Genomic DNA, 24,592 nt, shown 5'->3' on the forward strand with positions numbered 1-24,592 from the left:
TGTCTAATGCCTCATTTTTGTCAGACTAGCTTCAGGCATTAAATCTAAGAAGTCTTGGTTAACCCCTAACTGGGTTTGAGTTAGACACCCTCCTTGCCCCCTCTTGCCTATAGCTCTTCTGATGTTACACTCACCACACTGGGTTATAATGATCTATTTGAGTGCCTGTCTTCTCTACCAGATTGTGAATTTTTAGAGGCTACAGCCATGGGGGAAATCTTTATGTACTTTCTCCATGTCTGTGTGTGAGCAGGGTGAGGGGAGTCCGTCCTTTATTCATGAAGCCTCCTTCTCAGGGAGCCCTTTGTTCACTATTCTATCTAAAATTGCAATCTCCCCAAACACTTCTTATCTTCCTCCCTTGATACTGCTGTCCTTAGCACTTATGACTATCTATCATATTGTATATTTTACTTACCTTGTTTATTGTCTGTCTGTCTTCTCCCACTAGAATATAAGCTCCACGAAGGAAGGAATTTTTGTCTGCTGGCTAACTTGTATTCTCACTTCCTAAACCAGTACTAGGTACGTGGTAGGCACCCAGAGAATATTTGTTGAATGATTGAAAGAATGTTTGCCTCAGTCAGCTGCCTCAGAGAGTATGTTATGAGTGTACTGTCTGGAGCCACAATGCCTGACTTCGGATCCTACCCGTGACGTTTTATCTTTGTGACCAAGGGCAGCTTACATAAGTCCCTCTGCCTGCGTCTCCTTTTCTGTAAAATCGGGCTAAAAGTCGTTTACTGCACGGAGTTGTCATGTAGATTAAAAAAGTAGGTCTGTATAACGTATTACAAGAGTGCCTGGTAATTAGTAAATGTTCAGTAAGGATTAGTTATTATTATTTCTCTCTTGGGAAGTTGGCCTTAGAGATACCTAGTATAGCTACATGTTTATTTCTGCATTTCCAGAGCATAGTCTGTTATTGCTTGAGAGTATCAAATCATTCTTTGTGAAATAAATGTTTGAATGGAATTAAAACAGATTTTTCAACACTATTATTTTGTCTTTATATTAGTGTTTTGGATTTTTAAATAATTATTATAGCAGCTCGTTTAAATTAGATATGTGAATATCTAAAGGAAAAACGTAAACATTTTAGACAGAAATGGGAACTTTTGAACTTTGACCTTTATTAGAGCAGTAAGCCTATTCAGACTTCAATTTTTGAGGAATATTGTTACTGTTATCGAATTCCAGGCTAGGCTTGGGCTAGTAGATCTGTCTCAGTTGAGACCCTTTTTACCTCCTTGCTTTGTTTTCATCAGCTTCAGAGCCCTCCATCTTTTGCAGCCAGGAAGGAAGTTGGTCCAGGCTTGTAAAGACTGACATCTAGTCAGGGTAGGTAGGCATCTTAGTCAGTTTCCCGAAATCTGATGCAGAAAGGCAGAAAACTACTCATTTTCGTATCTTGGAAAGTGAAACTGTATGTGTACTAAGCTCCATCTGGCAAAAGTAGTATTTAATATTTGTTCCTTACTCTTTTCAGAAAATGGAGGTGTGGGTGGTGGTGATGGAAATTAACACTTACTGAGTGCCAACTATGGGTCAGGCACTCTATATATGTTATTTTGTTTAATCCTTATAGGAATATAGTATGGTTCCAATTTACATATTAGGGATACTGAGGCATATAGTGGTTAAGTAATTTGCCAAATATGACATACCTTGCTAGTAAGTGGCAGGGCCAGCGTTTTGATCCGAGGTCTTCTTGATGCCCACTGTCTGTATCAGTCACACACCTGGATAAGAGATCATACCATTATTGTTCATGTCAAATGTTGATAATTTGTTCTTTTGGCAAGTTTTGGCTACTTTTCAAAAGTTGGCATACAGTTAAAACAACCTTGGATTTCTTAAAGTTAAGAAACTTGTAGCTTCATTGGTAAGAAGTTAAGTCCTAAAAGTATACTGGAAAGTATATTCAAAGAGCAAATTAAAATTAATAGCTGTAAAACTATACTTTAATATTTATCTTACACATACACTGTGATTCATTTTATGTAATATAAACTAGAAAATTATTTTAGATATGTAAAGAATCCTTAACACGATTACATATACTTCAGTTATTCTAAAATTCTTTTTTCTAATATTCTTTCTTAGAAAACACTTAGGGGAATTTTTTTTTTCTTAAGGCTTCAGAATTTTTGGAAATGTTGCATTTTCCACTAATAAAAGTTTTCTAATTTCTCCTCTAACTCAGAAGCATATGACTCAGGCTGCTGTGTGGCCCTGATGAGTGCTATTTTATATGCTTCTCAGGAATGATGCTAACAAATGTGTTTTCCTAAGTGGTAGACTTCATAGATAAAATCATTTTGAAATTAAAGTCCACAAGTAACATAGAATTTTTCTCCCTGAACAATTCTCTGTGCAGCACACAGTGTAATTACAGCAGACCCGACTCTACTACCAACAACACTGTAATGTCAGTCCTATGTCCTGTTTGTCTTCTCCTCCGGAGGGTTTCTGTTCTTATCAAAACAAATCAGAGTGCTGTGTATATTGCTAGTCCTCAAGAATTATTATTTTCTGTGGTAACTGTTTAATTCAGACACAGATGCTACAGAAGTTACTCCCCAGGGTACCATGTGCCTAAGGCATTTTAAAAACTTGAGTATTTTTCAGTGTGATACTGCTACTCTGGAAGAACTATATACATAGTGGTTTACTTTTACAATGGAGTTAGAGCTAACATTTCTAATATATTAAGAGATTTATGGCCAATGTGCATTTGTATTCTGGCTCTGCTACTTAGCTGGAAGACTGAGTGATTTAGTTATCCTCTCTGTCCTTCAAGTTCCTCGTCTCTAAAGTGGGGTGATAAAACCTACCTCATAGCTTTGCTGTGAGGATTACTATCCAGGATTACATAATCTTGATTTATACATTTATTTAAGATAGTGTAGTATTGGGGTTGAAGATGCAGGCTTGAAAGTCAGTCTGTCAACATGCAAATCTTGGCTCTGTTCCTTTCTAGCCACCTGACCTAGAATAAGTCATATAATCTCTTTGTGGTTCAGTTTCCTCATCTATAAAATGGGAAAACTAGTAGCTACTTAACTTCATTGGGTTGTAATCAGGAGTAAATGAGTTAATCCATGTGAAATGCTTTGAAAGATACCGGGCACATGGTAAATCTTGAGTGGATATTAACCATTATAATTATTCTCATCTCCGTTTGTCAGCATGCAGTATCAGTGTTCATTTACTGTGCTCACTAAACTGAGACCTCTTTGGGAGATTGGGCAGAATCTTATTCCTCTTTATATCTTCTGAGCCTGACATAGTAGGTACTAAATTTAAAATATTTGTGGAATGAATGAATTAGTGAGTGAGAGAATACCTTCACGCTTCTCAGATCTACCCTTTCCCCCCCTCTCCACTTCCTTTGGAACTATTCTCTTTCTCCCTCCCATGAATCACATGGTTTTTGCAGCTGAACTCACCACGTTTTCTAGAATAAAAGTTTGGAAATACTTGGTCTAAAAACAGAACAATCTTGTTAGATCCAGGCTGTACTACTTATCATAGTCTCATATTCTGCCTCATTAGATGATGCCTCCCCCACTACTTAACTGTGAAGCAAGGGATTACATCTTTTTTCCTCTCTGCTCGCCAGCACCCAAAATAGAGTCTGGGGTATAGCAGGTGCTCGATAAATGATGTATGAATTGAACAAAGAGCCTACGTGGCTCCAAGAGATGAGTTCACTCACTTCATACCTTTATCCCAGATGGAAATAAAGAGCTGTCCTTTCACACCAGTGACGGTTTCAAGGTTATTAGGAGCTGTGGGATCTGCATCAGATATATTTTGAAGTAACACATTTCGAACCTCAAATTAGGCACAGTATATATGAAAGAGAAGAGCTTGAAACAAGACATTTGAAAGACTTCTGTTTTGTAAAATTGGATACTGATGCTTTTCTTCAGTGGTGGTTCTTTTCTCGTATCACCTTAAACTTATAAATCTATTATATTTCTTTTTCTTTCCTGGTCTGTCCCAAGTCCTCAAATAGTAAATTAGATTAGAAATAACTCATTAGAGCTTTGCAGTTATTGGACAAGGAAAGCTGGCATCAGTGGTGCAATTTTACTCTCGCTGCATCACTCCACCTGGAGCAGCGTGGAAATACCTTCTCTAATTATAGTCATTAAAAGTCTAATGAACTCCTCTGTTTTAAAAAAGCCTTTTACATGTTCTTCTGTTAAGCAGTTTCTTTTCAGTTGTGCCATATATGCTGTTGATAATTGCCGTTTATATATTCTTCTGGCTGTATACAATTGGTTTCATTTTTCATGTTATTAGACACATAGGTATTATATGTAAAGTTGTGTAGGTAAAAAGAGGTCATTCTTTATTAAGTCTCTTAAAGATATTCTTCTTTTTACTGTTCTTCCTGTGAGGATTTACTGTGTCTTCCTTCTGGTAACACAGTAAGGCTACAGTATTTGTCTGGTTATAGGAATATTTAGCTCTCTCATGTTTGAATTTCTTGTAGCACATGGGTAAATCCAATCCTGGTAGAAAACTCCTTTTTGAAACACATAAAAAAGAATCTTTTGTATTGTAAAAAATAATAGACGTACACTTAAAAAAGGAAACCATTTTGTCTTAACAGGCTTTACATATTATAATTGCTTCTTTCAAAAGTGTAATTATCTTAAAGTTTCAGTTCCTAAAATCAAAGTTTAAAAGTGCTCATATCAATGACTGCTAGTGGGTACCACATTTCTTTTTGGGGTGATGAAAATGTTCTAAAACTAGATTGTGGTGGTGTTTGCACAACACCATGAACATAATAAAAATTATCGTATTGTTAAATGAGTGAAATCTATAGTATGTGGATTGTATAGAAATAAAGCTGTTATTTAAAAAAAAGAAAGGTACTCATATCACTATTAAGAAGCTCTGCCACTTACTAGCTGGCTGTGTGGCCTTGAGTACGTTGTTCTCCTTTCTGTGCCTCGGCTTCCTCATCTATACATGGTGGGAATAATAGTACCTTCCTAATGGGCTGGTTGTGAGCACAAAATGAGTAAATACGTGTAAAGGTCTTAAAATTGTGCTTTGGACCACAAGACCTCAACGTTATTTCTTTCCTATTGTGTGTAGAGCTCAGAAGAAAAGTCTGGGGCTAGAGATAAAAGGAGATAACTCCTTTTTGGAGTCGTCATATAGATGGTAATTAAAGCCATACGTATGGATTAGGTTACCCAGGGAGAGCATGCCGAGTGGTGAAGGCCAGAGAGCTGAGGGCTGAATCTAGAGAGATACCAGCATCTAGTCATATAATATGGGGCCAGGACAAGCAAATTTGGCAAAGGAAACTCAAAAAGAGTATCCAGAGAGGCAAGAGGAGGTGTGATGTCATGGAAGCAGAGGAGCAAACAGTCTTCACGGGGGAGAAGACGGTTACTAGTGTTAGTACTAGTGAGAGGTTAAGTAAGAAACTGTCCATTTGATGTGGCAGGTTAGAGCTGTGGGAGTAGGGCAGGAACCAGCTTACAGAGAGGGCTGGAAGAATAAAGAGGGAGGTGAAGAAGTAGACATAGTGAGTGTATTCTTTTGAGAGGAGGCTACTCATTTTTCAGCCACTGATTGTGGAGCTCTTACTATGTGCCAGTCCCTGCTCTAGGTTAGTGGTATACCAGGGAACAAAACCAACCAAACAAAAAACACCCAAATCCCTGCCCTAAAAGAGCTTTGCTTTATACAGGGCCTATCTAGGGAAGGAGAGAGATAAGGCTGGAAGAGGATCCATTGTCAAGAAAAGTGTGTTTAAGAAAATAAGGACTTAAAAGATTAAAGCTAAGAAACCATGGGGAGATGGAGAGTGGAGGGAGTGGAGATGAAGCAGTTCATAGTATAAGGGAGATGGAAAATATTGGTGCAAAAAGATGAGAAGATAGAGCTCAGGAACATAGGCGGAGGCTCTTTATCCGTCTGAAACAGGAGAAGAAATCCACTCTTCTGAAACTGGAGGGCGAGACCCGAAGCTCACACACAACAGGTCCAGCAGAGGACCCTGATTTTCTAAGGGATGTAGGAGCAAGGTGACCCACATAGAGAAACGAGTGTGGTAGGGAACTTGAGGAGAGTCATGAGGCTTTGAAATAGGCACTTAGGGTAAGTGGAGAGTGCAACAAATGAGGACAAGTGGGAGGTTTGTGGAGTGGCACTGAGGAATTTGTAATGGCGTAAACTTCACATTAGTGTGATTTTAGCAAAACCGTTCTTAGCTTTGTTCAAGCAGGAAGGAAGACAGCGATTTCTGAGACTGGTCCTGGAATTAGGGCTTTGTAGGTCAATTGTGGCAGAAAGCCTGGTTGGGAAGAAATTGAGAGCTGGTGAGAGAACAGTTTTCACGAGTGAACACTTTATAGGAAAAGTGAAGGTAAGGCATTTGAGAAACTGAGGGTGGGATCAAGAGACTAGAGGTTTTAAAGAGCTATTGTAGTGGGAGTGAAAGAGCTGAAAGACTAAGAGAGAGAGTGCTTTTGTTCTTTGAGCTGTCAGAGATGAAGCAGTAGTTGATAAATCCTAGTTTGTCACCATAGAGTAGTTGGCTAAAGTAGAGCAAAGGTGAAGATCCTTAGAGCAAAAGAGTTCTGGGACTTGACAATCTAGGTTTCTGGATCAGTTGTCCGTGAGGATGATGGTATTTCCAATTGCAGTGGCAAGAGGTAACATAGGGAACAGAACTGAAAGCTGAACTTCAAAGTCTTCTGTTGATGTCAGTAAGTGACCAGAGAGCTGTTTGGTAGAGATGATGAAGGCTAGTAAAGGTCACTTGAGAAAACAATGTCCAAGAACTATGAAACCGGAGTATAGAGTTGGTTGTCCACATAGACTTTAAAATTTCACAGGATGATGGCAGGGGATGAGATGGAAAGGCCTCCAGTGACCCAAATAAATAAGGGGAAATGTCCAGGAGACATGATGTCCATGATGAGGAGGGGTAAAATCGTCTGTCTCCAGATCATATGAGCCTAAAAGGAGGAGGGGCTTTTTGTGAAGTTGGATTAATGGAGTGCACAAGCGATGTGGGGGCAAGAGGAGACTGACCCCTAACTGTCTGGGGAAGAGTCTTCAGAAGAGAGTTAAGTCTTAGGGAAGGCAGGTGTTTGTAGGGAAGGCTTTCTGATGTTAAGGATGTAGGGAGTTTGGTAAACAAGGATGGCAGATTGTACAGGGCACAGTTTGATCACTGAGTTAGGAGTGAGGGAGGGAATGGGAACAGTGGCATCATGAATATGGGGTGGAAGAAAGAAGCACAGAGCAGTATGAGAATAAGGATGAGGGTGGGAAGTTGGATGAGAGTCATGGGTTGAAGTAATTAGATTTGGGGTCCCACCCCCCCTTTTCTTTTTGTAAAAATCTGCCAGAAATGCCATGTGAATAGTTCAGTGTGTCACAGGTATAACTGGAAATTGCTCCCACCAATTCTTTCCCTCTGCAGATGCTATCTGGGTCTGAGCCTGACTAGAGTTCTAGGTTATGTGCTTCTTACCCCAAACCCCAAAGTTTATTTTAACTAATGTGAGTCTACTTCCTGCAAAATAGAAACTGTAACATGAATGTGCTGTATTAGAAGTGTAGCCAAAATCCTTAGAAAAAAATCTTAGTAGATTTTTTCTATTTTGTGTTTCTTTCAGCTATATTAAGATATAATTACCATACAACATTGTGTAAGTTTAAGGTGTACAACATGATGATTTGACATATGTATACATTGAGAAATGATTGTCACATTAAAGTTAGTTAACATATCCATCACCTCACATAGTTACTGTTTTAAAATTTTTAAATGTTTATTCCCAGGAGTGAATAAAGGAATTTCTTCCTAATACTTTATGGTCACCATCAGAGCCCAAATCCTGCTTTCACTATAGTAACTGGGTGGCTGGGTGTTTATTCATCTAAATAAATATATCTACTTATTTATTTATAATGAAAAGAAAAAAGATGGCAAAAGTAAACCATAGGAATGACATGGTGGATTGCATTATGCCACAGACAGTTGCTCAACCCAACCTTGCTTAAACATTTACAAAGCCAGTTTTGATTAGCTGTTTAATCCTGATTATCAGATAGACTCCAATCTACTAAACCAAGTCCAGAGGTGATTATTACTGAGATTTATAGCCACTGACACCACAAAATCTTACAATTTAGCTGTTTGGAATTTGGGGTGTGTGTGTGGATTATTTAAGAAGTAAAGCAAGTGTTCACTATGTTGGAAACAAATAGACATTAGTAAAATCGAAACCCTTAACAAATCTTACTCCAGTTTGTTATATACCAGTTAACAGCTAGAGGTTATCTGTGTTCTTGCAAGAGTCACTATTTCTTAGGGTCAAGAAATGTAAATATAAATGTATAAGCAAACATTAAATATAAATGTATAATCAAACTTTCTTTTGGAGGATCACATTAAAATCAGAAGATTTATAATGAAGTTTACATGATGGAGATTCTCACACAACAGTCTGAGCAATCTGTAGAGTGGTCTACAACTTTCCTTTTGCTGAGGGAGTTTCTTTCTTAAGCTTTAATTATTCCCAAAGCAAATCCATTCAACCATATCAAAAACGAATGGGACAGGGGCGCAGGTGGCGCAGTGGTTGAGAGTCCCCCTGCTGATGCAGGGGACGCGGGTTCGTGCCCCAGTCCGGGAAGATCCCACATGCCGTGGAGTGGCTGGGCCCGTGAGCCATGGCCACTGAGCCTGCGTGTCCGGAGCCTGTGCTCCGCAACGGGAGAGGCCACAACAGTGAGAGGCCCGCGTACCGCAAAAAAAAAAAAAAAAAAAAAACACGAATGGGACAGTATTTGGCAAGCATAAGCATGTTTTAACAGTGATTCCAAAAGTTTTTAAAGATTTTAGTTGTAATAATGATGAAAACTTAGAAAAGCGGAGAATTAATCAGTGTTCTCTTGCTAAGAACAGTTAGTTGGAAAAGATTGCCTTGGGCCTTTAATAGAGGGAATTATGGATAGAGGCAGTAGTTCCTGAAAGGTGGCTACAATATTGAAATGTCTTTTAGAGTATTTTATCTGTCAACTTGATTGAGCACTCCCTTGTTTAGAAACTCTAACTGATACAGTTTGCACTTAGTCTTAGGCCCATCAAGGGTCTGACTATATTCAGACCCCCTCCACAGCTCCCCTCTCCCTACATTCACACACTCACACTTTTCTCTCAGAAATCCCCGACCTGTCCTGATATTACAAAGAAATTACTTTAAATATTTAACATTAAGAAAAACATTCATGAAAAAGCAGAAACATTTATGGCGATTTTTCTAAACCTCTTAAAAGCAGAAGCTCTCGAGGGGTTCCTAATTGCATTCTGTCCCACATTGCCCCCTGGTCACTAAAATCAAACAAGGGTCCACTGCTGCTGGGACACCAGCTGGGAGCCACGTTTCATGAATGGGAAAACGGAGACGTGGAGAGGGGGAACTGAGCCTCAGAGTTGGCTTTCTGGGGGAATAAGCCACTGAGTTTAGCACAGGAATGATGCTTATCACTGGGCCTGGCTCATTCGAGGCTCTTTAAATACTTGTTTCAATAAAAAGAAGGGATGGTCCTTGCGTTAGAGGATTTGACAAATACCGAAGCCCCAATGCACATACTATTTGATTTGGAAACAACGGTAGAAGGTAGAGGCCAGCTGTTTCCAGATCTAAACCTATGACCCTCTCTTTGTCCAGAGCCTCTCGCTGCTCTGACCACCTTCTTGTCCCCTTTAGTCAGGGTGCTGCCTGCCTGTGTGCACACTTACCCCTCCCTCTGGGTGCCCAGCCTCCCCGACATTGCAGGTGTTGCAGGGCTTGGGCCTGTGCCTTCTCATAGTTCTGTACATGTAATTTCACATGCTGGTTATTTCTGCCTCCGACCTAGTGCCTAACCCAGAGCCCTCCACTTGCTGATACTCCCCAAATTCCAACCCTCAAGCTGAGTCAGTCCGGTTTAATCAAATGAGTGTGCCATAACCTTTGAGAAGCCATCTGAAGTTGGCTTTAGATCCTTTTTTGCAAGTATTTCGAATGAACTATATTGAAGTCCTGAGTAAAGTCACAAAGAACTGTTCTGTCATAATGTGCTAAGTAAATAGTACCTGGTCAATGTGGCATGGTTCATTTAAGGAAATACTCATGATCATTTGGATTTTGCAAGTGTGCCTCCTTTCTCTCTTTTTCAGTTTTACGAAGATTGTATCTTTCTGTTTTTATTCTAGTTAAGAAAATGTGTTGATTTCATTTGTGCCATGGCGTTTCAAGTGTAATAACCCTACAGATGTATTTCAATTATTTGTATTAGGATTACAGTTTTTTACAGAGATTTTTTAAAAATCTGTGTTGGAAGCAACTAGTTAGTGGCAGCAAAGGAATTTGCTATTTCACTGTGCTATATGAAAGCAACTAACATTTTTTGAGTATTTACTGTACGAAGGCACTGCCTCACAACTGCCTTGTAAGTCATCATCAGCGTCATCCTTATTTATACAGATAGGGAAACTGAGACATAATGTGGTTAAGGAAATTGGCCAAGGTCACTTAGGTGTAGTAAGTGGCAGAACCAGGGTTTGAACCCAGACATCTGGCTCCAGAACCCACGCACTGAGCCAGTATGCTCCTCTTCCTCACCATCTCTTGTATGACCACTTTGAAACAACCTGGTAATTGCCAGGGTCTCTGAAAGAAGGCCATTAGAATGGCAAATGTCAGAGTGCCTCTGATTTTTGAGCATCAAAAGTATACCCATTAGAAGATATTTATAATACAGTTAAACTTTGAGACACTAGCCTTGATCAAACTTTATTCTCATCTCAGGTCATCATTTAGTGATCCTTGGTAATCTGAAATGGCTGTAAATGATACTCTGATTTTGGAGCCATGCTGGTTTAATCAGATGAGTGTGCCATAGCTGTTTGTCCATAATCCTTCCGTCACTCCATCCATCCATCCATCCATCCATCCTTCCATCTATCCAGCTATAGAATTCTTCATCTGCTTATAACATACACTGAGGTGTTGCTTATCTTTATTGAGGAAGCAAGTCCCAAATGTATACTAAGTGAATGAGACACAGAGCTCCAAGAATCACTGGCTAATCGCCTTGAGGGGAAAGTCAATTTGTAAAGGTTTGTCAGTTTTGTGTATCTACAGCCCTTCATATGTTACAGTATCTCTTAGATTAGGTTGCTGAATGTGGTATAGTTGAACCTTCAGTTTACTTCTCGGGGAGATTGATGCAGATAATTCCAGTCCAGGAGAGCAGCAGTTGGGGATAAACTGGGATACTTAGAGAGAAAATGAGGAGGGATACCAGTTTGCTGAGAGCAGAGCCTTCTTGCGGGGGTGGGGACTAGTAGTAGAAAATGCAGTTAGAATGTGTAGACAAGGTCAGGCTGCGTTAGAGAAGCCCTGAAACCAAGCACAGTGTATAACTGAAAATAAAATTCTCTTTTGTCATTGTATCCAAATTCTAGCTTTGGAGCATGGCACATGTGACATACACAGTAGGTTTTTTAATGATTTGGATCATATTCTGGATTAGAAGAGGCCAAAATTACCCAAGGCTTGGACATGTGTTAATCTGGAACTCTTCTTAGACTAATTAACTCTACCTGGCCCTAGTCAGACTCTGCATTTCAGCAACCGCTATTCTTCCTTCCTCCTTCTGTTTACTTAGCAGTGTGCTGCAAATGTATTTCTGTGCTTCCTTCACTTATGTCCTACCTCTGTTCTTTCTGTCAATCCATAAGATTGTATCTCAGGAACTGAGGTGCAGCCCTAGCTCAGAGGTCAATGAGAGGTGGAGCACAGGAAAAAGGAGCTAAGTGATTGAGCTTTACTCCAGTCTGCCCCTGCTTGCCAACTGATGGTCTCCCACAATGGTGAAAGGTGAAAGAGTGAAAGAAGGTGGAGAGAGTTGTTGGCTGGCAGGGTGGCAAGGGCAAGATTGGTAACCTTGGAGGGCAGGTAGAGGGTATGGAGCTTAAAACCTGCTCATGCACCCTGGACAAGGCAAGATATGTGGGGGCCTGGTGAGCCATGGGCTCCTCTTCTTTGAGTTATAACCTGAGATTTCCCAGTCCCAGGAACATAGTTAGCTAGGGGAACTAGGAGGAAAACAGGATGTTCCCTAGGGAAATCAGCACTTATAAAAAAAATCTTCTTACTAGGTTCCATTATTTGTCAGCTCCATTGCAAAATGGTCTGTGTATAAAATATTTTTAAACCTCATTAAAAAAATTTTTGCCTTTTCTACTACCAGGGAGCTAAAAATTTTGGTAAGCGGCAATTTTTGTGATTGAAATATACCACTTGTTATGTATTTGAGTTGTTTTTCTACAAAAGCTTTACTGTAGTCTCAGCATAGGAATAACTAAAACTGAAGGGAGAAAATTCTCTTGCATGTTTTTTGAATATTGATGAAAGGAGAGATTTTCCTTACAGCTGTGCTGCTCTTGAACATTGAGTTTAATTCTTCTAATTTGGAGTTGCGTTTGAACAAATCACTTTCTTTCCCAACCCATTGTACTGGCAGCCATTTCAACCTACAGCCCTCCTTCCCTAACACACCCCACCCTTTGGGAGGGTCTCTCGGAGCAGGAGGTGTTTGCTGTGACCAACTTGATCTTAGGAGGGATTAGACTTAAGTCATGAACTGGAATTTCGAATTTATAAACATTTAGTGGTGTGCGTGAAAACTACCAGGGAAGAAAAAATGAGTCTCATTTTCCACTTGGAGTGGGGTATCTCAGTTTTGTGTTGATTACCCCATAGTGCTCTTTAAGACTGGAAGCTATGATACAAGAAATAGTGGTGCTGATTACATGCTATTGTTTTACTCATTTGTTAGTAAACATCTTGTGCAAGTGTCGTTACTCTTATGTCAAATGTGTGTACAAATAAATAGTATCTGTTAATCATTGAGATGTTATTTTTAAAATGCCATTTGTTTTCACTTCCAGAAAGCACGGGGGTAATGTTATATTGTTTAAATGTCCTTTGACAGCTTTAGCGGAGCCTTTTTTTTTTTTTTGGCCGCACTGTACGGCTTGCGGGATCTTAGTTCCCCGACCAGGGATTGAACCCAGGCCCACAGCAGTGACAGCACTAAGTTCTAACCGCTGGACAGCCAGGGAATTCCCTAGCAGAGTCTTTTTTGTGTGGAACTTTCTATAGGTCGGTGATATTCCTCTGCTCTGCTTGCAGAGAAATCAGTGCTGTACAAAATGCCTTGCCCCACTTTATGATTATTAAATGAGATAGACTTGAGAAGAGAACAGCGCGTGGCTGGCTGATTTGAATTGTGTTTGCCGTGTTCCTAGCCTCTTTCCATAGTGCACAGTAGCTGGGTGATGGGCCTTCCATCAACTTCCAAAAAGTTGAAAACCTTTTCAACTTGTCCTTGTATGCTATAGCAGGTTATATTCATGGAAGTCAAAGTAATATAAATCTCACCTGATTTTCTTCACAGAAACAATATTATGTTGAGGATTATATTCCTGGACTGATGCCTGAGTTTTTTTTTTATTTAATAGAAATGACCATAACCACCATTTTTACTCAACTGTTTAATCAACGGGAAATAATTAATCTGAATACTGCTCAGGATAAAATGGTCTGAAGTGTATATAAATCAGTTAACAAGGCATCACAATAACCAGTCGCATTAAATTATGTTTAATGAGTTAGTGTCAGTAGACTATACAAGGTTCTTATTGTCACAATAACTGCCTTGTTTTTACTGCAACTAATCAGAAGGTTAAAAAATTCACTTTATGCAAAGTCAGGGAACTCATAAAGGATTTCTTTGGTTAAATGTTGACAGGAATGTTTGAGGAGAATTTTCGGGAGACTTGGAGTTAATGGCTTTTCGAAAAGTTGAATTGAGATTTCTTGCTTTGCTTTGCTTTGCTCATTGTAAGTTCCCTGTAGCAGACACAGACTTCGGATAACGGGTTTTTGGTCTCTCTTGATTTGAGTTGCCATCGGGAAGCCTTTAGTGAGGAAGTGACAGTTGAGAGATCTGAAGGGTGGTTACCAGAAGGTAAAGAGAAGAGGGAAGAGTATTCTAGTGGAGGGAAGCAATGGAGTAGAAGCCCAGGGGCAGGAAGGCACCTGGAGCTCACCTGGGATGGAAAGAGGACCAATGGGCTGTAACAGAATAAGCAAGGAGGAGAGTCTTCAGGAGAGGTTGGAGAAGTGGGAGGAAAAGACCTGACTGTGCAAGACCTTGCAGGTCAGAGGAAGGGTTTTAGTTTTCAGTTTTAATGTCAGGGGGAAACTTATTAAAGCAGGGACTAGAGGAGCAATATCATCAGGCTTGTGCTGTATGTGGTTGTTGTGTCGTCATGGCTGGGTCAGCTCTCAGAATACTACACAGCCCTCATTCTTGGCACTTAGCTGATTTGTATAAGTACTTGATTAATGTCTTGTCTCTCTCGCTACACTGTACGCTCCATGAAGGCAAGGACTGTTTCTATTTATTCATCACTCTATCTCCAGTGTCTTGCACATAGTAGGGACTTAATAAATATCATATTAAGCCTTGTGACCTGCTACAAAGCAAGCGTGTTAACTTTTTTATTTTTGAGGTGAAGTTTGCATAACAGAATTAACCATGTTAAAGTGAATGATTCAGTGGCATTCAGTGCATTCACATGGTGTGAAACCATAAACTCTTTCGTGGTCCATAACATTTTCATCACTCCAAAAGGAAGCTCCATACCTGTTAAGTAGTTACTCCCCATCTCCACCCTCTCCCCAGCTCCTGGCAACCACCAATCTCCTTTTTATTTTAATAGATTTACCTATTCTGAATATTTCATATAAATGAAATCCTACAATATGTGACCTTTTGTGTCTAGCTTCTCATTTAACGTAATGTTTTGAGGTTCACCTATGTTGTAGCATGTATCAGTACTTCATTCCTTTTTATGGCTGAGTAATATTCTGCAGTATTACATTTTGTTTACCCATTTATCAGTTGTTGGACATTTGGGTTGTTTCCTCATTTTGGCTAGGTAAATAATGCTGCTATGAACATTAATGCACAAGTTTTTGTTTCAACACTGGTTTCCAGTTCTTTTGGGTGTATAAGTAGGAATAAAATTGCTGGCTCATATAGTAATTATTTGCTTAGTTTTCTTGTAAACCACCAAAATGTTTTCTGCCAAGGCTGAGCTATTTTGCATTCCTACCAGTACGAGGATTTCATTTTCTTTACATCCTCATCAATACTTTTTATTTTCCATATCTGTTTTAAAGCCTAGCCATCTGAGAAGGAGTTCATCTTTAAAATGCATGAATGAACCACCCCTTATTTGCAGTGAACATCTCGTTCTTTGATACCTCATCACATTGATGCTCAACATTATGAAAAATTGTAGTGAAGCTCAAAGGCACACTGGACTGAATTGGATTCTAAATCCTTAAAATCTGTGTCCAGCATCATTCTGGTACATTGCCTTCTAAGAAAGGCTTGCAACTGTTAGGAGAATCCCACCTTTTCCTCTTGCCATCATTCTTTAGGATCGAAGATGAGGTCTAAAGGACTAATCTGACATTTAAAGAAATTTCTTCCTTCTAGAATATATGTGTTGCTTAAAAGTTCTTCTTTGGAGGTGTCTTTTGAGAGTTGTATTGAGAATGATGAGGAAGCCACATACAGTCTTATGGCAGAATGTTCTCATCACAGCTAATTTTCTTTCAGTTTGACACATTTGTACTTTTCTCCTTTGCCTTTTCGTTTTCCTTTTTTTTTTTTCTTTAAAGTTTAGCGCCTCCTCCCAGGGAGTAGACGTACCTGCTTGCTTTTGGCCTTGGCAGAGACTATAGCAAATGGCTCAGAACCAAACAGGGGTGTAAGCAGAATATCTTGGAATACTCAGATTATTCCCGCCCATCCATAGTCATCAGTCCACCATAATTGGCCCTCATTAATAATGCTTAAAAACGCAAGTGCACTTTAATTTCCAGCCTTTGAGGGCCATCTCCATTCTTTCAGTTTCTGCCATTTTTCTACCCTTAACTAATGCTGTGATTATTTTCGGATTGTCAACATTTAGAAAGTTTTATATCATATCTGAGTTCACAAAGTAGAGTAAGAATGGACTCAGAAACACATTAACACATTTGCATACATACATGCCTTTAATAATAACAAGAAGTAGAGTGAAATGCATTGCAATCAGGAGAATTGAGTCTTTGCGAACATTTACTTATCCAGTACTGGTCATGACTAATCAGCTTGTGTTCCACTGAGTCAGTCGCTTAATGCTACAACTGCTATGCTGTTTCATGATTTAGCTGAAAGCATTTTTCCTGTTCAGAGTTTGCCAGGTAATTTTAATGTTGGCTGTAAATTCTTATAATTGTTCTAGATACCCCCTATGTGTGTTTTGGAAATATCCCATTGCTATTTTCAATCATATACTTGAATAGAATCTCAAACTATTGTTTGTCCTATTTGGTAAAAAACAAAACAAAAAAAATGTTTGGTTTGGGGGTGGTATGACCTTAGTGTGAGTAGAGTTTGTTTTTGAGAAGTCATACACTTTGAATGTGTCTGCTTTAATAAAAATTCTTTCAAGTGGTTTTAAATCACTGCATGTGTTTCATTTTATATCAAAAACCTTTTGTACAACTAAAATTTGTAATTCTAAGTGGTTCATTATTTTTTTTTAATTACACTTGTGGCAGTTAATCCTAACCTGTTTTAACTTGAAGTTGTTTGTACCTTGGGTGCCGGGACATAAATTTCATTCTATTTTATCAGAGGAATAAACTGTTTCCCTTGGATAACAGGCACATTTGAGAAGGCATTCATTTTTTCACATCTAAACATTACCATTAAATAAATTGACACTGTGGTGCTTTAAATGGGCATCCTTAAAGCCCCAAAGAGCCAATGTACCTTCTAGTGTACCAAAATTAGCACCCTGAAGCCTTTCCCTGGTCTTTGTAATTTTTCATAATGTTTCTTTTATTTCTCCCTTCTTGTCTACTTTGAAGCCTATAAATAAGTTTTATCCTGAATATATTACCTTCTCATGTGTATTGATTTATAAATTATTCTTTATCCTCAAACAGGTAATCTCTCCCTGACCCTTGAACAGTTGTTTGATTTTTGGGGTTTTTTTTGTTGTTGTTGTTTGTTTGGTCTGGTTTGTTTGGTTTGGGTTTTTTGGGGCGAGGGTTCTTTTTTTGTTTGTTTTTTGTTTTTTGGTCCAGGCTGAAACAGGTGGCGAAATGATACAGTAACAAAAACCACATTTCAAATTTTATTGCTAGAAGATCTGGCCCCCAATTCCCCTGCAGCCTCTCAGATCAGATAATTTAGTCAAGCTCTCCTCAAGTTACCTATGAAGAAACCAATTCTGGGACTTCCCCCAATACACACACAGACCGATCTGTAGTAGAAGGCAATTAGAACCAATATCTCCTAGTTTCTTGCTTCTCATAATTAAGCCTTAGAAGCAAAAGCACACACCTGGGATCATGGCCAAACACTTAATTTTCCTTATCTATTTTTGGCATACAGGGAGAGAAATTGTCACAAATTTAACAATTATCTCACCTTATACCCTTAAATGCTTTGCCACTATAGCTGATTGTGGTGAGGTAAGAAATATATCAGAGTAACATTGCCCAACCATGTTTTACAGAATCTGATGTCACTGGATCTTCCTTGGGTTGAAAAAAAGAGTTCTATGGGAGATGCTGACTTACACAAAGATCAAGAGGTTTCTTTACTACAGGACTTCTTTTTTTCTCTCTCACTGTTGTGGCCTCTCCTGTTGCGGAGGACAGGCTCCGGACGCGCAGGCTCAGTGGCCATGGCTCACGGGCCCAGCCGCTCCCTGACATGCGGGATCTTCCTGGACCTGGGCACGAACCCGTGTCCCCTGCATCGGCAGGCGGACTCTCAAACACTGCGCCAGCAGGGAAGCCCACTGCAAGACTTCTTAGAGCGTTTGTTATATGAATATTTGTTGTGAACAGCCAGCAGGAGGGGTAAGGAACAGCCTTCCCCACTTCTCTAAGGAACCTCATTGTTAACTTGTTCCATGTAATGCAGTGTGTGAAACAGTGAATGGAGTATTCTGATATTCTTTTTAGTCCATCTTTTTACATGGGATCTTAGTTCCCCCACCGGGGATGGAGCCCGTGCCCCTGCAGTGGAAGTGCAGAGTCTTAACCACTGGACCACCAGGGAAGTCCTTGTTAGTCCATCTTTGTGTGGCATTCCTAGTTGGCAGTACTCAAAGGCCAAATATTAAAATTTTGCAAACCAAACCAATTTTATTTACATACAAGCCATTATTTAATATCTATTTCATGTGCTCTTATTTCTGTGCTCAGTGTTCTGAAGGTTATACATTATACTTCAAACATATTGCTAAATTTTTAATGTTTCTTTTAAGCATGTTTTAGGGATAATTACAATCAGATCACCTGTTAAGTTTATAGCAGCACCCAGTGTTTATAGTGTAAACCAGCTTAGAATCCAAAGCCTTGGGGGCAACGAAGGGTGATTTAGAAACAATGTAAATAATTCCAGTACAGTTCCCAAATGACCATGTGCTCTGCCACAAAGGGAGAAATGACTTCCTAATTTTACTCACATGGTGTCAGATCATCAGTTCCAAAGGACTAATGGCATATGCTACGGACAGCAGCCTTCAGGGGACTCTGAGTGGCCCTCACTTGCTTCCAGACACACCACCCGTCAGCCTTCCTGGCCAACTCTGGTCCTATTCATGAGCAGTGATTTCAACACCAAGTGCTGTCTGTCAACGGACCATAATTCATCCTGCCCCCTTGGATAAGAGTAGCATCAGAATTGGGTATGCCTCTTCTGTAGAGCCAGAAACTTTCTTGCTTTAAATAAAATATGTACACTTGAATTATGTGAGGCCATTGCCTGGTTCTGTGCTAGCCCAATTCCTGGAGTTTTAATATTTACGTAGTTGGTTACTGTCAGCAAGTGCCATCCTTTTTTCACCTGAATGAATAGTCTTTCAAGTCCTTTAAAGTGATCTCTGGGCGTTTTTTTAATCCTACTATAAGCAGTCTTTTAAGTTACTTGACCTTTTTTTTTTTTTTTTTTTTTTTTTTTACTGTTAAGGAAATTGAGGTTCCCCAGGTCTCACACTGAAGAAAATATAGGTATCAATAGTATTTCCCAGGGTCATGTCTTTATTGCTTCTCCTGTTCCCTCCAAACCTTGCCCTAAAGCCTTCACCTATAGGGAGGATGCCTTTTTCAAGGATAGAATTTTCTTTAGGACATAGTAACTTGAGCCAAGAAGTTGGCCATCATGTGGTTGAATGGAAGGGTAGTAATGTTTCACTGAAGAAGTGGCTACCTTTTGTGAGGCCCCTCCCCCTTGTTTTCTTTGCTTATTCAACTCAGCCATGTTCCCCAATGGAAACTTGTTTTTTACCTACCTCTTTTGTTGGGGATATTTAAAAAAAACAGGCATAGCCTGGATGTGCTACTTAAACTAATCATAACTTGGACATTTTTTTCTAGCTAGTTTGCTTTCTGTGTGATGTTTAACAATTCCAGGGGGAAAAAATTGGATTCATTGGCTTCAGTGGACATGCTCCAGCATATATTTGAACTGCTAGACCTTTCTAGGAAAGTTACTGTCACTTTTTTTTTTTTTTTTTTTTTTTTTTTTGCGGTACATGGGCCTCCCACTGTTGTGGCGTCTCCCGTTGCGGAGCACAGGCTCCAGACGCGCAGGCTCAGCGGCCATGGCTCACGGGCCCAGCCGCTCTGCGGCACGTGGGATCTTCCTGGACCGGGGCACAAACCCGTGTCCCCTGCATTGGCAGGCGGACTCTCAACCACTGTGCCACCAGGGAAGCCCCTTACTGTCACTTTTATAATAACGGTGCTATCACTAAAATGGGAGATAAAACTCTGTTCAGGACATCAGACACCTCTTTTACAATATATTTTTTGTTCTAGCCATAGTTTATCTCTTCTTACACTGTAATAAAAATTCTCTGATGACCTAGAAAGATTTTTGGCTGAGAATTTGTCTCTTATATTGAAAAAGACATTTTTCACCCTAATAGCCAGTGGTTCTTTCCCTTGCCATTGTTAGGTATTACTGTTTGCTGGTGAGATAAAATTTTCATTTACCTATGAGATCTCTAAAAAGTAGGAAAAGCTTCCAGCCCTAAGGGATTTTGCCACAAAAACCATCTGCTTAGGTCTTATATATATTTCGGTACACATTTTTGAAGCTTCAGGGTATGTTATGACCGATACTGTCTTACGGGGCGGGGGAGAGGGGGTTAGTGTATCACAGTGAACACCTAGATTATACCTCTTCTGGTTATACTGTTTACCTGCTTAGAAGTGAAAGTTCAATTGAACTTTCCTTAGAAGTTTGATTTTTAGCCTCACGTCTTACATTGGTCCATTTATTATAGGCATGGGTCAGAAAAGAATTTACAAGATGAGGAGAAAATGCTGTGTGGTGTAAGATACTAATGTTTTAAAATGATGATACTTCAAAATCAAAAGTTACAGAGGCAAATCAGGCCTTTGGAGAAGAGTAACAAAAAAGATGTCAAATTGCTTAATAACAGTGGCCAGGCCACCAGAGTGCTGCTTCAAAGTCTTAAAAGAGCAGACCAAGTCTTCTAGCACTTCCCTTGGACGTACACAAACTTGCCAGCCCCAACTGGCTGTCTTCCCAAATTCTGGGAAACTTTACAAGAATCACAGGGGTTGGTACAAGTAGCGTGAGAATCTGAAGCATTCTCTCTGTGATTTAGCTGCCATTGTGTGAGCAAATTTTCATGTGTCAGTATGGAGAGGGTCCCATCTTTCCCTCCTGCCTCTGAGGTTTGTGATCTGTATTTTATTCTGTTCTTTTTTTCAGCCAGGTTGGGCTTTGAGGTCCTGGGGCCTTCTTTGTACTTGCTTTCTATTTGCATGTGTATTTTTATCCATTTCCTGAGGGCTGTGGTGAATGCGTGGCTGGCATGTCAGTCAGCCTCACTCTTCCTCCTATCCTTAGAAGTTATGTACCTCCCTATTTAGATTTTCAAAGTCTGGTAAGTGTTGGGAATGCAAGGTGGTGTGTAGATATGGGTAGTGAAAGTGAAAAGTAACTTCTGAGGCCTTGTAGACGTGTTCAGTTCATCTCCAGTTAAGTTTGCCTTAGGAGAGATACTTTTACCAAGTAAAGTGGAGTTCCTGAGCCCCAGCCTGAATTTTGAGAGTCTGAGATTACTTTCTATAAATGGAAGAATCTCCGAATCATTTAAAAAAATAATTCCTGTTAGACTTTTGAATCACTAAATGCTTACAGCATTTTTGATCTGCCTACTTTCTATTAGCCATCCTGTGAGAAAGCTGCATTTCTTCCTTAGAGCTACATTTCTGTAGCCCTGAGGTCCTTGTGGGTGATGGCATGGTGGGGAGGGGGATCAGAGTGGGAACACTTAGAATTGGTTGTTCCTGGTGAAATTAAACTGCTCAGTGGATCACACTTAGATAATGATAGCTTCACTCTGAGCTTCCAAACATGGCATCGTTCTTATCCATGTCCTCACGGTCACTGCTTTTTCCTCAGCATTGTGCTGGCTGATTTAGGTGTTTTTTGTGGTGCTTAATATCCATTTCCTATAGGAGTTTCTAATCAATTAAATGTGCTGCCATCGGGTAATGCCTGCCTAGAGCCTATCTTCGTGTCTAGGGATGTACTTTGGATATTCAGTTGTGTTTTGATCAGGTGTTTGAGAGTTCGGTTAATATAACCATAATTAAGCTTTAAAGGCAAGAAGACAAAATGCCCTGGCCCGGTCTTGCTTCACTACCTCTAGTAAAGGAGAGACAGCTTAATCACTAAAGAAGATGCAGGAAAAGCAAAATCAGAAAAGTACAGTTTTTAAGGCTCATTTTAGAGTTATGACTGTAAATTACACATGAAGATTATTCTTCTTGGCTTGTTATAATGGGATGGGCTTAGAAACCTCAGCAATTTGACCACTGAATACATTATGGCAATTTTAACCAGGAAGCTTAATACACCGGAAATGTTGCCTGGCACTGTAGTGCTCTCCTCTCTGCACCCCGCCTTCCAACCCTAGTACAGAAATGCTGAAATTTTGATGAAATGCTGTTTCTTTCAATTTTGAGTTCTTATGGCCTTTTAAAGGCTGATTATAATGTTCAAAAATACTAGTGCTTCAGAGAAGAAAATAGCTTTTGGGCTGGGATGTGGAGGACAGTTTTAAATCATTGCCAAGTGTTCAGATTATTAATAAGGATTTTTTTGTTCATTTTTGAGCAAATATAGTCGTCCCTCAGTATCTGCAGGGGATTGATTTCAGGACCCTCTGCAGATGTTTGAGTCCTATAAAATGACATAGTATTTGCATATAACCTATGCACATCCTCCATATACTTTAAATCATCTCCAGATTACTTATAATACCTAGTATAATGTAAATGCTATGTAAGTAGTTTTTAGGTGCACGACAAATTCAAGTTTTGCTTTTTGGAATTTCTGGATCTCCCCCCACCCCCAAAATATTTTCGAGCTGAAGTTGCTTGAATCCACAGATGTGGAAGAGCTCTCCACCGATAAGGGAGAGCTGTCCTCTTACTTCCTTAGTAACTCACAAAGAGCAGTCTGATGATTAATAAAAGTAATGCTGTGTGGGCTTCGCTGGTGGCACAGTGGTTGAGAATCTGCCTGCCAATGCAGAGGACACGGGTTCGAGCCCTGGTCTGGGAAGATCCCACATGCCGCGGAGCAACTGGGCCCGTGAGCCACAACTACTGAGCCTGCGCGTCTGGAGCCTGTGCTCCGCAACAAGAGAGGCTGCCATAGTGAGAGGCCTGCGCACCGCGATAGAGAGGGGCCCCCGCTCGCCGCAACTAGAGAAAGCCCTCGCACAGAAACGAAGACCCAACACAGCCAAAAATAATAAATAAGTTAATTAATTAAAATTAATGCTGTGATCGTTGGAGATGACATCGATGATTATTTGCTGATAACCCGAGTAGCTTTGCGTGTTTTCAGGGCCTGTAATTTTCATTATCATTGATCTGAATAATTGATGGGTATTAGCCACATGCAAAATGAGTATTGAAGGAGAATCTCATTTGTGAGCAGCTTAAAATGGTCAGAGGGGTTGCTATTTGATGGTTATTTGTATTTTTTTATCCTTTGAAAAGCCAGTTATTTAAATTATTTTAATTAAAAAGTGTAGGATTGTGGCTGGTGTACTAAAAACTTGTTAGTTAAGGTCAATCATTAATTCAAAGAGAGAGGTTCTGTAGCAGTCGTTCTCAGCCCTGGCTACAAATTAGAATTGTCACCTGGGGAGCTTTGAGAAAAATTAAATTAAATATTAAATAAAAGACCCAGCCATTGGAATTATGTTTAAAGACAGCGTGTGACCAGACTTAAGAACCACTGATCTATGACTAAGTGATAGATTTAAGTCTGCCAACACCTGGAATGGATGGAGAGGTGAGCTCTGTTTCAGAACCTGTGCCAGCTTTCATAATGACAGTCTTGTATTAAGGTCTCAATTTTCCCTCAGTTCTTTTTGAGTCACTGGTCTAGAGGCAATCAAGAAATGAATTATAATTCCAGCAGCTTTCTTTGTTTATGACAAGCGAAGGCACAGGATTTTAAGATGGTACTAGTTGACCATTCTGTTTAATTCTTGTGATGCATAGAAGCTTTTACTTTCTATTAAAATGTTTTTATGTGTAATACATTTTCCTTATAATACTGTAAAATCCCTATTGTCCTGACTACCGTACCACTTATGAAATGTGATGCTGAGCAAGCTGCAAAAACTCTGTGCTTCCACTTTGGCTGCTGTTTATTTTTTTCTTTGCTGTTATCTGGGGCATGGGTATAATAAGAGTATCTACCTCATAGGGTAGCTGTAAGGATGTCTTGAGATACTGCGTATTAACCACTTAGAACACAAAATCAGTTCTCAGTAAATGTTAGCTGACATTATCGATGATTTTATTTCCCATTGGACCTAGCAAACTATCCATAAATGGTTCCTAAATAACTTAATGAGTTATAAAATCTATGCTATGATCTTGTGTAAATAAACTAGTTCTTAGAAAAATATATTGCCTCAGATTAGCAGATGCAAACTATTATATATAGGATGGATAAACAACAAGGTCCTACTGTATAGTACAGGGAACTATATTCAATATCCTCTGATAAGCCATAATGCAAAAGAATATGAAAAAGAATGTATATATGTGCATAGCTGAATCACTTTGCTGTACAGCAGAAATTAACACAACATTGTAAATCAACTATACTTCAATAAAATAAATTTTAAAAAAGATGGTACTAGTTGAATAACAGTACCATTTTACCCTTTTTATTGAGAGACTATGTTTTGATATAAATTACTTTTTTAAAAAAACAATATTCAGTTTATAGTATGGAGGTATAATTCAAGAGTACAAAAGGGTGATTTTTATCATGAAGAAGAAAATTAAATTGATTTCTCTGTTAATTCATATACTATAAATACAGTTTTATT

At 39.4% G+C, this 24,592-nt stretch overlaps 1 protein-coding gene across 3 annotated transcripts in view; it reads left to right on the forward strand.

The window, feature by feature from the left end:
• Window positions 1-24,592, forward strand: part of ATP11C (ATPase phospholipid transporting 11C (ATP11C blood group)) — a 167,422-nt gene that overhangs the window by 46,509 nt on the left and 96,321 nt on the right. Inside the window, exon 1 of one of the 3 annotated variants that reach the window (XM_081223176.1) lies at window positions 20,829-20,897. The exons of 1 other annotated variant lie outside the window; for it this stretch is intronic. In XM_081223176.1, the coding sequence (XP_081079302.1) occupies window positions 20,862-20,897 (36 nt within the window). In that variant the 5' untranslated portion in view covers window positions 20,829-20,861. Of the gene's footprint in view, window positions 1-20,828; window positions 20,898-24,592 lie in introns of those variants that run through there. One more of the 3 variants, XM_081223178.1, reaches the window with a different exon arrangement.

The sequence above is a fragment of the Mesoplodon bidens genome (assembly GCF_964165515.1).
Source record: "Mesoplodon bidens genome assembly, chromosome: X".
Classification (NCBI taxonomy): domain Eukaryota; kingdom Metazoa; phylum Chordata; class Mammalia; order Artiodactyla; family Ziphiidae; genus Mesoplodon; species Mesoplodon bidens.